This window comes from Urocampus carinirostris, chromosome 11 (assembly GCF_059441175.1).
Source record: "Urocampus carinirostris isolate Australia breed hairy pipefish chromosome 11, RoL_Ucar_1.0, whole genome shotgun sequence".
Classification (NCBI taxonomy): Eukaryota; Metazoa; Chordata; class Actinopteri; order Syngnathiformes; family Syngnathidae; genus Urocampus; species Urocampus carinirostris.
In genome coordinates, this window is record NC_142359.1 from 23,468,794 (window position 1) to 23,482,401 (window position 13,608).

The 13,608-nt window shown below is 40.1% G+C and overlaps 1 protein-coding gene and 1 pseudogene across 8 annotated transcripts in view; both read left to right on the top strand.

The window, feature by feature from the left end:
* Window positions 1-13,608, top strand: part of celf2 (cugbp, Elav-like family member 2) — a 225,462-nt gene that overhangs the window by 125,131 nt on the left and 86,723 nt on the right. For 7 of the 8 annotated variants that reach the window (XM_088348362.1, XM_088348360.1, XM_088348364.1 and 4 more), the window contains one exon: window positions 10,135-10,331. In XM_088348362.1, the coding sequence (XP_088204488.1) occupies window positions 10,135-10,331 (197 nt within the window). Of the gene's footprint in view, window positions 1-7,657; window positions 7,755-10,134; window positions 10,332-13,608 lie in introns of those variants that run through there. The other variant, XM_088348361.1, reaches the window with a different exon arrangement.
* Window positions 7,058-7,231, top strand: LOC148356834 (U2 spliceosomal RNA; annotated as a pseudogene).

Sequence of the window (13,608 nt, forward strand, 5' to 3'; positions counted from 1 at the left end):
CCATCATCCCACAACATCTGGTAGACAAAATGGGGCTTCTGGGTTTCAACACCCCCCTGCGGAACTGGCTGCTGGACTTCCTCTGTGACAGACCCCAATCTGTGCGGATAGGTCAGAACAGTTCAGATGTCATCTACCTCAGCACGGGCTCCCCCCAAGGCTGCGTCCTAAGCCCCTTGCTGTTCACCTTGATGACACACGACTGCGCCCCTAGGTCCGCCACAAACCACATCGTGAAGTATGCTGACGACACAACGGTGGTGGGCCTCATCAGGGATGACAACGACCTGGCCTACAGAGAGGAAGTGGAGCAGATGGTGGGCTGGTGCAAGGACAACAGCCTGGTCCTGAATGTTGACAAGACTAAAGAGATCATTGTCGACTTTAGGAAAAACCAGCCCAACCATGCCCCACTTTGCATCAACAACAAGGCTGTGGAGGTTGTCAGCAGTATCAAGTTCCTAGGGGTGCACATCACAAACAAACTCACCTGGTCCGTGAACACTGCATCTCTGGTTAAGAGGGCACAGCAGCGCCTGTACTTCCTGCGGAGGATGAGGAGAGCCCACCTGCCCCCACCATCCCTCATCACATTCTACAGGGGCACCATAGAGAGTATCCTGACCAGCTGTATCTCTGTGTGGTGTGGAGGCTGCAGCGCTACCGACTGGGGTAGTGTGAGGAGGGTAACGAGGACAGCGGAGAAAATAATCGGGACTACACTTCCCTCCATTCAGGACATTGGCCAGAAGCGCTGCTTATCCCATGCTAAGAACATTACCGGGGACCCCTCTCACCCCCATCATGGACTATTCACTCTGCTAGCCTCTGGGAAGAGGTACTGCAGTGTGCGGTGCAGGACCACCAGGCTCCGCAATAGTCTAGTCCCCCTGGCCATTAGACTGTTAAATGGTCAATCTAACATATAGTTAACTTAAATCTAAACGGCTGCTAATTTGACTTTTGCACTAGTGGCAGTTTTTTTATAGCTTGCCACTCCTTGCACATTTGATCTCTGCACTATTGTTACTTACAGTGTTATTACTTACAGTGTTATTGTTTACAATATAATGGTACTGTGTACCTGACTTGTTAACCTGACTGCCCATCTTGCACATCTGGTTAGCGTCTCTTCTTGCACTATCGGCACTATGGTAAATAACACAATACAGCTTTATTTATATCTGTACACTGAAGGACACTGAGGGAAACTGTGGGAGTCAGATCCATCGACATTTCGTTCTGTATACACGTGTACTAGAATGACAATAAAGTAGATCTGAATCTGAATCTGAATCTGAATCTGACTAGTGGTTCGGTTACAGTGCTCTCATTGCCGCACCCTGGATTCGAGTCCCATTGCAAATTTGGTCAGCAATCTTTTTCAAGTGATCAATCATTGCTCAGACACATATGCTGCACATTTATAACGCACAGTATGCATTTCCTGTTATGTCTACTAGTATTTTGCAGTATATAAGGCGGGCTTTCAAATTTCTAGCCAATTTAGGGTTTTTGGGGGGGTTTATAGTTCTGAAAATACGGTAAATCCCTTTTTGTATTTTGCGCTAGCATGCTACAATTGTTTTTTTTTTGGGGGGGGTACAATTTTCAAACTCAACAGTTCAACAGGAACCACATTGGCGGTATGTTGCGGAATTCTGCCAGAATTTGTCACCAAATCCGGACCACTTAGGCTACAGCTTAGGCTACAGTGTCAAGGGTCATATGTTCCATTGCAACATTGCATGTCCCGTTGTAGCTATGGTAACAAGAGAAATTAGGACGATACGGAAGAGTACCGTTCAGATGAAACAGTGCTAGTTGTTGTTAGCTTCATCTACTCCATAACACACTAATTTGTTTTGCTGTGGAAAAACATAACCTTGTTACTTGTCATATATCAGTGTGTTGTGTTACATTTATGTATCTCACAATGTGTATTTTTGTGAGCGTGCGCATTCTCATTAGCACAAGGTAGCTCGTTAGCACACCGCTAACCAAGCGCCAGGGCACCGGTGCAGCTTCATTAGCCGCTGTGACATTTACCTAATGCTTTTCTCTCGGCATGGCATGCATAAAGTGTACCACTGTGTTACCGTGGCAACCGACAAGTGCAAAAAGACACACATACATAAATCAGCTTTTATTTGAAGTGTTGGTGGCACTCAGTGATGCTACCAAAGAAGGTGACTTGGAAATGGACAGTGTTGTGCGTGTGTGAAAATGTACAGTATATACGGAAAAAAAAGCTTCTTCGTAATTTTGTGAAAGCACATAGGTAATTTTAAAAAGCATACCGTAATCCCTCTTTTATTGTGCGGGTTAGGTTGCAAAAGTAATCCGTGATAGGCAAAATTAGTGAAGTACAAACCCATATTTCTTTTTTTACAATTATTGTAAAAATAAATACTCTTTTATACAATGTTACCAATTAACATAACATTTTTACAGGATCTAGCGTTTGTCTAGAAAATAAAATTACTGTATTTACCGGATTATAAGTGACCCCTAAATACCCCAATTTAGCCAGAAGTGTGAAAGTGTGCCTTATAACTACCCCGGTGCATCTTATAAACCTAAGAATACCCTGGCCAAGTTTGGCCAGTAATTATAAATAGGTGTTATCCTACTGGACATGAATACAATATTTATGGGTAAGCACCATCATACAAAGTTTTATGGTAATACCGTAATCGAGCAACGAGTGTGCAATGATTACCAATACCAGTTGTACAATGTCACATGACAAAGCATTAGACCGTATCTCATAATCATGCCATTTTTAGTTGGTGCAAGGATCACCGATTTGCATTGTGTATTCTTCACCAACAAATTTTAAAATCAGAAAGTATTTCATTAATGCAAGCTTTCACACTCTACAAGCTCTTTTACAAACACATACATATTAAACCACAATGTCTTAGATGCACAGGTGAAAATGCCATGTAAGATATTGTTGCATACAATGTTTCACAAAGTTGATATCGATGACGGTAAAGACAATTCAATTCCAAAAATGGAGAGACTGGTAAACCTATCAAAATGCACTGTGCAAATCAGTGTTGTGACACAGGAAAAAATTCAGATAATGGGAAAAGCTCTAATGCTAATTCCTGTCATTTGTACCCCTGGGGGTCTCGTGGTAATGTCTGTGTGCTCTCAACGCCAAGACTCGGGTTTGATTCACAATGTATTGATATGTACCCATGCACACGGAAGCTCTTACTGTAGTCTTAATGTCATGCTCCCCATAGTCCCGTGTGCCTTGTGTATGAAAAATATATGACAAACGACTAGTTTTTGGTGTTGCGCCTTTTAATCCGATGCGCCTTTTTTCAAATAAACTACTGTACTCTGCTACTACTGGAATAGACTCTTTAGCCAGTCAGAATGAGGAGGACGATACACAATGCAAATCCGTTAAGTTGCGAAACTATCACCGCGTCATAGTGAGGGATTACTGTATTGCATGTAGTGATTGTGTTTGTGTCAAGCCATTCATTTTCTATGCAATGTCTGGCACACTTTTGTCAACAAGATTAGTTCTCCCCTGTGGAAGAGTTTCCTGCCCTGCAAACGCGGCAGTCAGAGGACGCGTGCCTGACAGGCAGGCCTTTCCATGAACTCTCCGCCGCCACACGGTGAGGCGGAGATGTTTCTTTTAGATTCGTAACGGAAGGTTTAGACAGCAGATGGATAAAGAGTGCAGCCGACTGCAGCTTGTGCTCGGGGTACCATCATTCAAGAAAAAATATATACCATCCAAGAAGTAAAAATTGTTGTAAAACATGTTTTTCTATCATTGATGTGTATGTTCGTCAATGATTGGGCAGAAATCTAATGGTGCTCTTTTGTCAAATTTTGGGAGTAAATGGCAGCAGGGATTCATTGTAAATATGAGACCATCAGTTTTCAAGATCACTTTGAAGACACTGTCTCCAAAGATGAACCCAAACTGACACGAGACTAACAAGTAACATGTCCCAAAATACATACAGACGCTGCCCAACTTACGAACGAGATTCTGGACGATCGTTGGAAAGTTGAATTTGTTCGTATGTTGCTTCAGTGCTATATTTTGTTTGGAATGTATGTTTAAGCTTTATATAAGTATGTTTAAGGCTTGTGTAAGTAACCTGTATTGGTTTGTACTAAAAAATAATAATTTCATTAAATAGTATGCTTTATAAAGATCAGTAAAGTTAAGTGTAACTTACCTTTGGAAGATAAGCTACAAGAGGTCCTCCTCCGTGTTAGAGATTGGCCGAAAAAACGCGATCCAACCATTTTCTCAACCACATCAAGCTATCTTATTCCACTTTTGTTTGAAAAGAAACGTCTTGCCTCTTCTTTACACTTTACACCAAGCATATTGAATTGATGCACAAGATATTAAACAATAAAAAGGTCAAAGTTCTTTGCGCGCTGGAGATAGTATAAACATATAGTATAGACAGTATAGAATGTTTACACACAAATTTGGAAGAGGAAGCGGATTTCTTCTTTGGGGCGGATGCTGGGAGACCTCTCACAGCGCCACACGCCGGTAGGGGCAGAAAGAAGCACTACAGTTCTGTCCTGTACTTGGAAAAACGTGCACACAATGGAAAATCTAACTTACAGCGGATATTCTTCGACATCCCAAAAAAATGTTTGTATCTACCATTTATTGTAAGTCAAATGGTCGTAAGTAGGGGAGCGTCTTTATCTTGAATTTCATTTGGGAAGTGTTGTCACAATGAAATATTTTTTTGTAAAATTATTACACCTTAGGACAGTCTCTATGCACTACGTTGTAAATAATTTTAAATATTTATCCTGACATTCTTTTATCTTATTTTCTCTTAAAAGTCCTTATCACACATTTACCTTAGAGTGTCATGTCTAATCTTGTTGCATATAATGTCTTGCTACATTGTTATCAAAGACAAAAAAGATAATTCAATTCAATACAATTGTGGATGCTATTCAAGCAACCACAGTCAAATATTATTTTCATTTTATGATTTTTGATACATATTAGAAAACAAAGTGGTTAACTTCTTCCATGAGGGGAATGACACAAAATAATGGTAAAGCACTGCGTCAAGGGTACCCCCAAGAACAAAAAAAAGTGTTGTTTAGTCACTTTGTTCTTCGTAGTTCTTGTTCATCCTTGTACTTTTTAGCACATTTTCCAGTTGCCCTTTACAATTCAGCAGCATCCAGTAGTCAAATATGACAGTTTTCTTTTAGTTGCTCCTTAAAGTGTAAAACAAACTGGTATTATGTGTTGTGACTTTATCAATACCTCGTAACAAACCCTGAAATTGCGTATATACCAATACCTGTCGTCAGTGTTTAATTATCTTTCTTAAAATTCATAAATCGAAGATTTTGAAGATTCTGGTGTAAAAATACTCATTACAACACTATATCACAAATAAAAAGGCTTTAAAAAATGGATGCCATACAACGCGTCAAAGCCATCCATTGAATTTCCTAAACATGGTTACTGTAATTCCACCCGGAAGGTCGCCAACTTCCCCACAATGTTGGCAGCCGACATATGAAATGTAGCGTACCGAAAGTCGTCAGCTTGGAAGCGACGTTGAAGGCATTAGCTCCAACAATGCTCACCCATAGCAAACTTCGGAGAAGCTTAACGTGGCCTCGGGACGGCTCCCACACATGCCGGTTCTGCTGATCACTTTGTAGGGGGTGAAGCTCCTCGTAGTGCCAACGCCAGCCTTACCGAATAATAGTATTCAGTTACAGTTACTAGTCACTTCATTGAAAAAGTAACTCAGTAACCTTCCAAAACTAACTACCCAGTTACAAATTACCATCTGTACTTGCGTAGAAGCCGGCTCCCTAAAACTGCTTTAAAATAGCCACATAATAAAAGGAATAGCACATAACGTGTACACTAACCTTTGGAATTCTTAGTATTTCTAGGACAGTGCAGTCTTGAGGGCTTGCAAATAAAGTCTTATCCGAGACAATTCATATACGTTTTGTCAAACCACTCGATGATCTCCTTCTCCATTTCTGGGTACAGTCCAAGACGCTTTCTATTTTTCTCTAGGCATGATGTATTGGAAAAATCATTTTACAAATAACAACTCTTAAAATCAGCACATGTTAGGTTTGCCCCGTTCGTTTCCCATTGGTTTGTTGTTCCTGGAAAAGTCAGCTCTCTTTCCCTACACAGTGGTTAGAATTTGATACTGGTGACACACAATCAAGTATGCACATAATAGCTGACCCCCTTGATTTGAATACCATTTTTACGCACTATAAAGCAAACCCAATTATAAGCCTTACCCCCAAAAATGGTCTTTTGTGATGTTCAATTATATAAGGCACCCAGGACAATAAGGTTTGAACAAATTTATTGACACTAAAAACAGAAAACAATCATGACAATCTCAACAGCAATTAAGCACATTCACAATATTATAAGGTGCTTGGAATAAATACTATAGTGATAATAAAAATCTGTCTTTGATTCCTGTTGCATCCAATGTTATGCAATTGTGAACAACCACCCATAGATTTGGTGCTCTTGCCGTTTGATATCTGTTGCCATCGTTGTTATGCAATTATGGTCAGTTGTAAAGTTTATCGAATGATTAATAAAATACGGTAACACATTTCCATTTTTGTCTGCATATAAGACACACTGGGTTATAAAGCACATGTTCAAATTGCTGGGTTTTTTGGGTGCGTCTTGTTAGCTATGCAATGAAAAAAGACAGTATTTCATTGCATAGCTATCAAGTCATGTCAAGTTTATTTTTATTGCTCTTAATATATTTCGGCTTAGACGCAAGTATATATGGTAGGCAGAATACCTTCATGACTAGAAATTCAGCGTTCTCATCCTCTGAACCTGAGACGGTTCCACCCTGATTGTATTCAGTTGTACGTATATAAATATAGACACGTAATGGCAGATCAAGGGTTGTATGTTACAAGGTGAGGGATGCAGGAGCGTTCAGCACTCAGTGGACATTGCAGTACCTCTGGGAACGGTGACCATCGTGCCATAGTGGTATACCCTGCTATATTAAGAGCTTGCTTGGCCTCAAGGCTTTGATGCTAGGTCCTTAGCTTGGCCTTTTGTGTACTTTCTATGAAGTCACTATTTTTGATTTTTGCATTTCGGAGATGGAATATGAGCTTGCTCTGTCTACTCCACGCATCGGCCCGGTATTGCAGTACCTCCGGGAACGGTGCATTCGCAATGATCGCAGCAAGGCTTTAGTGCTAGGACCTTAGCTTGGCCTTTTGGCTGAGAGTAAGTGTCCCGGCTCCTAGGCTTTGTAGCGTATTATGAACTGACCGATAACGGATAATGGATAATGAATAACGAAGATAGATCAATAACCCTTAAAAACCCCACTCAGTGGACATTGTAATGTAATACTGCATTTAATGAGTAGCGCAGTAAGCCAACAGTAAGAGTTCTATTAAAAACACATAGCAGTACTACCAAGAAAAGTAATTGTGTTCCAGGGATGCGTTTGTCTAAACACTGGCCTGTGGCAGCCCGAGTCATGACGCTGCCTATGCAACAATGGGAGATTGTGTACACACACACACGCACACATAATACAGTATAGTACTGAGGTCCGAACCCACCGACCGCCGCTGTCTTGTCCGGCACTGACCCAGGCCGACATGTCCTTAAGGTCGCTGAAGGAATTTGGCGTCTCGGCCGAGCGGCTGGGCTCGTTTTGCAGGCGATGGATGGCGCGAGGCGAAAGGTCGGAGTGTGGCTTCTTTGGGGGGGAAATGTCCTCAAATTGTGTAACTTGTGTAATGTTAATTGAAGTTAAACCTCATTTATGTAAAGTAGATTTATTATTCTAGTCTTGCATTGGAACGCTGAAGTACGGCGCATTCTGCTGTTTCATCAGTTTCCAACAAAAAGTGTATGCTAATGTCTATTAGCCATCCTGGTTTTTTGCATTTTCTATTGACTGTTTTCACCGAGAACCTAAAATCCGTGTTTAATTTTTTTTTTTTTCCGATCAACCAGAAAAGCAACTCTTCCGACTTGGCCCAACAAAACTCTCTCAGCTCCCAAATGCCTCTTTAGATGTTTTTGTTGCTTTAAAATATATATTATTGATAATAGTGAAACATTGCACAAAGTAGATTCATATTTAATTTTCAAATTGTATTGTACTACTATATCAATTTAAAATGTATTTGTAAAGCATTTTTGAGCCACCTAATTGACATCCTAAGTGCTGTATAAAAACATTCTGCGTACAATAGGGAAATAAAATCCTTCCTTTTCCCCTACCCAACAACCCGTAACACCAAACACACAGATACTGATGAAAGCCTTTATGTTTTTTCAATCTACCATACACTTTTACAGATTTTAAACTTTTTCTTTGGACAACTTTTAAGTCAAGTAACACGGAATACCTAAATAACACATAAGGCAGAAAAATGCAAATTGAAAATAAGTATTTTGTTCTTTTAGCGCAACAACATATAACTCTGATCTACAAGAGTAAACTTTCAGGTTTTTATATGTAACAAATTATAGTGAAACATAGAATACCTGAAAAATACAAAATATGAATTCAGAAGCAAAAGGGAGAGGGAGAGAGAGAGGAAGAGAAAGTGAGAGAGAGAGAGAGAGAGAGAGACAGAGAGAGAAAGAAGAAAAAAAAAAAGAGAGAGAGATAGAGAGAGAGACAGAGAGAGAGAGAGAGCACATAGAGTAGAGCTGGCCTGTCATTGTTGGGAGCCGACTCCCAACAATAACTTCAAAGAGCTGGCTCATGGAGCTGTTACGTTCACGAATGGCACATCACTATTGTAAACATAAACGAAGAAGCTTTCTTTGATGAGTTTGAAATTCTACAAGAAATAGCAACTCTATGAAAATTAAATTACTTTAAACTGACTGTGTGTATAATATCTTGTGACATCAAGTCGTAAAAACAAACATAATTAAAATGAAAATATATTGATTTGAATAATAAAAAAATATACATGAGACATCATGTAAAAATGCATTTTTTAGAATACTCTTAAGTCGTGACATAATTTTCCGCTATCTTGCTCCTACCTGTACCCCACAAAGAACCAACAATTGTGAAAGGCTGGGCAAGAAATTAGAAGGAAAAATGGTGCTGTTTAGTATCTTTGAGTCTCCCTAATTTGTATTCTGCTTTGTGCATTATAGCACTCGTTTTGGGTTGCACTACAGCGACATCTAGTGGTCAAATATGACACAGTGTTTAACAATGTCAAAAGTCCATTTGTATATTTAGATGTTTTTAAAATAAGAGCTTCACCTTTTATGAAACAATTTTTCCTGCAAACATCTTTTGTATTTCTTATTTGATACTGATGCATCATCATGTGTATTTTTAACCTGATTTCGAAGCTTAAGTGGAACTAAGTTAAACTGCTATTTTCCAGGTTGTGTCATGCGCAACTGGCAAGTTCTTGTTTGTGTGTGGACGCAGGGAGATTCCGACCAGGGAAGATAAATTGTAACTGTAACTCGAAGTGAATTTAAGGACATAGATGATAGTTTGGGTCTATCGATTGATGGGATTTTGTTTTCTAATAATAGATTGATTTGGCCCCGATCAGACTCAATCCAGCCTGAATGGTTTGATCAGGTCGTCTGAAATATTTAGTCAATGCTATAGGTTGGTGGGCCACAAATTGACCCCAGGGTTCAGTTTCTACACAACGATGCTTGATGGTTGAAAATAAATGTGTTTTAGCCAATATTTGTTTTTTTTTCATTGTATAAAATGTGCAAAATCATTAGTCTACTTTTTTTTAATGATGCTCTAATAATGACATTTTTTTATTGCTTCGGCTCCACGTGAAGAGCCTGGCGGAGTGCGGATGTAGCTTTTTTCTTTTTTACTAGCCAAGACATCTGTCAACCATCTGCGCACAGCATTGATTGAGTTTTGTGTGCAAGAAAACTTGGCATCCATCAAATTTTGGCCCAAAAAGTTGGAAGCAGTTTTGGCTTTCTGACTTGATTCCTTTTGATTCTCACTTGTAGGTGTCTTTCTTTTAAATCGAATTTGCTTTATAAAACCCCTACGTGTGAAAATCCAAGGCGTCGTTAACAGATCTTTGTCTTTTTGTCTGCAGTAACGGCACGGCCGGGAAGATGAACGGTGCACTGGAGCATTCGGACCAGCCCGACCCAGATGCCATCAAGATGTTTGTGGGCCAGATTCCGCGCTCCTGGTCGGAGAAGGAACTGAAGGAGCTGTTCGAGCCCTACGGGGCTGTCTACCAGATCAATATTTTGAGGGACCGCAGTCAGAACCCGCCACAGAGCAAAGGTAATGACGACAAAACTTAGTCAGTTATCAGGGTTGATCAAGTCCAATTTATTTTTATAGCCATTAATCACAAAAAGTCTGGGGGGCTGTGCAAACCAAGAACAGAGCATCCCCCGATCCGAAACCTGCATGAGGGCAGGAAAAACCTCATAAAACCTCAGAGCCAGGAAAATTGCTGTCAATTCCGGACTACTAAGCGCATTTGATCAAAAATTTAAGATGATATTCAATTTGGTCTTTGTATAAGCCGCACGAGATTTAAAGCCACAGGTCTAAACATATATGAAAAGGAACAAATGTATTTCTTATTCTTACATTTTAAACCCAGCACACAGAGCACCAACCAGTCAACGCCTTTGGCTGCACAACGTCAAAGGTGCCGTACACCCACACACCTGACGCTGTTTTCAGTTGTGTTGTTTATCAGTTCTGCTCCAAGTTGGAACGTGTGACCATTCAGATGACAAATACAAGTACATATTTACTACTACGACGAAAGAAAACGTGAATAAGGGATGCGTCACGTAAATTTTGTAGACGATCGCGCAGAGCAGCCATGCTGTAAAGAATAGTGCCAGAATGCGACACAGACGTGGAAGTCATCTTTGTTTTGTCATAGTTTGATGCCACAGTATTATTACAAATCGCATTAGCTTTTTATTGTTCGTCGAGGAATAAAGGAAACATGAGCAAACCTGACATTGACGGCAAGGAAAGAGAAGTGACGCCTTTTTGATAGATAACTTTCGTTGCTGTTCAAATCAGATGTATAAACTTAGGTCTATATTTGGGGGTGAAAAAAGTTGAAGTATCAATATCTTATAAATATTCAGTAAAGTACTATTACGTCTCATTTTGCCCCTACTATGTATTATATTAATAATGCTGACAAAAAATCGACGAATTCCTCCTCTTAAACTTTAAAGTGAATGTTTCCAGATGTCACCGTGGTGTTTTGTGTTTAGAGCGCATGCTTTGTGGAAAACAGAAACTCATGGTTTTCCTCTGTGTTGCCACAGAAAAAATTTTAAAAACGAGTAAGCCGCAATGTATTTAATGCTGCAGTATTTAAAATGTAGCAAACAAGTAGCAGTTTGTAGTCCGGAATTTACATTAATCCTTGAAAAGGGGTCGGACATGAGGCATTCCCCCTTTGTCGGCCACTATAGCTAACTAAATCAGTGTGAAGTTTCATTGACAGAAGAAAAATTACTTTGGTGATTGGTCGCATATAAGTCTATACGCCTTTTAGCCCCTTAACGTTCCTGTAAAATTCACCTAAAATCCCAATGCAAGCTGTACCCAAAGTAAATTCAATGCTGTTCTTGATCTGTTTGGAGAATATGAACAGTTCTGGTCTCTTTTGAAAGGTAACAACACTAAAATAATCATGCAAGTGCTCCTGTCTTTGACTTATCAAAGATGGAACACACAGAAATACAAGGTTTTTATTCTTGCCTGGTTTTGTTTTTGCAATCACATGCCTGCAGAAGAGTGTAGCATTGGACTCTTACCTGGAAACCAGCTGAGACTTTAGCATGAAGCTTTACCTGCTAACTTGTCAAATTTGATCTCAATCTGAACGTTGTATTTTACGCATTTTTCTAAGGGTAGGCCTAGCTGCTTTCAAAAGTGGCCATTTGGAGTTTACACCCAAAAAAAAACGCAGCAGGTGTGAATTTTATTATGGCCATTTTTAGATATTGTGAAAGAGTTGTAAATGTTGAACTTCTCCTTCCAGAACTCAAAAATGATTGCGCACACTTGCGCGTGACGATCGTGCGTAAAAAAGGATCCCATGTGGCATTTACGCATACTCATTTTCGGCTTTGTTTTGAATAAACCTCCTGAAAAGAGCAATCAATTATGTTGGGAATTCATCGGCTAACCAATGTGTCAATCATGATTTGAAACGGTTACTATTCGCGGAAGATATCCGGAGCTAAAGGAGGTGATTTTCCTTTTCATCAAACAGGCTCATATAGGCTAATGCAGGCTGTGAACTGTGAACAAAAAATTGGCCAAGAGTTGTGCCAATCAATAGGTCAGAGGCCAACCACCATGTTGGGAATAGTTTTACCAGGCTGTTTGTTTTTAAAGGGGAGTTGTTGGAGTAAAATGAACAGATTGAAACAAGGAAAACGTCCAAGGATGCAAACATGCTTTTAGGTGATTTTTTTTCTTTCTTCATTGTCCTCATGTGACAGTACTATCCAATAAATATGCCAGTGAACCTAGCCATTGGCCAGCTGTTGTGTGAGGCTTGCACAACTAGGTCACCAACTTCAATATTCCTTTGAGAAACAGTCAATTTTTGTCTTTGGTAGTGACGAAAGGGGGCAGGTCCATGCAAACTGAAAGTCAAGTTATTAAGTTAACTTGCTACTTGTGAAAGGAGTCTACATTTGAAGACAGAAACAGCAGGTTCTGACATCCTAACAGTGCCGTTCGTTTAATCCCGAAATTGTGACAAACGACTGGAGAGGAAAATGAGCTTTTGGCGTGCGTCATTTAACACAAAAGAGAATTTGGGTTCTTCCAAACGTCGGCTCATTTTTTTTGTGCCGTCGCTTTTGTCTTTCCCCTTTGATGAACCCGTCAAGAACGCAGGGCTACAATAGCGCCGGCATGTTAACATGCATCCACCCCAGTTGAATTGGAGGCGGGAGGCAACCGGTTGAAGTTGATGGCACTCCTGATGAGACGGGATGGGCAGGAAGCCAAAAGAGAGCGCGTGCGGGCGGGTGCCGGTGGGAAAGTACATTTTGAGATAACTTCTCAGGCGACCTGGGGAAATGAAGAAGACGAGGCCGCTAGATGAAAGCAAACCAGGCAGACAAATTCTTCTACAATATCAAAATGCAGTAATAGTGTGTTGGCTGATTTCTTGCATTTGGTGAATCAGAACAAGCTCGACAAAGGAAGGGACTAAAAATTGTGACGTCTAAATTCCTTTGGCAGCCCATTAAGGCAGCATGCAATTTGAGCATGTGTTGGGACCTTTTTTGACCTAACAAGCCATCAAAGCAAAGCTCTTAGATTTAGTTTCTGGAGAGAGTCCCAACATTAATTTGAAGACAAAATTCAACAAAACCGCTAAACATTGCCAGAGCGTGTCCTATATCAACAAAGATCCCACTTAAAATATCTCTCTCACCTGCAGTTACTTAAAATCATTGAGGCTTATTTTGACATTAATTTTTTTCCCGTAAATAATGGTTTCAAGGCAAGGTGCGAGCAGAGTCCTTTCATAAAAATATGACAAAGTACAGCAAAT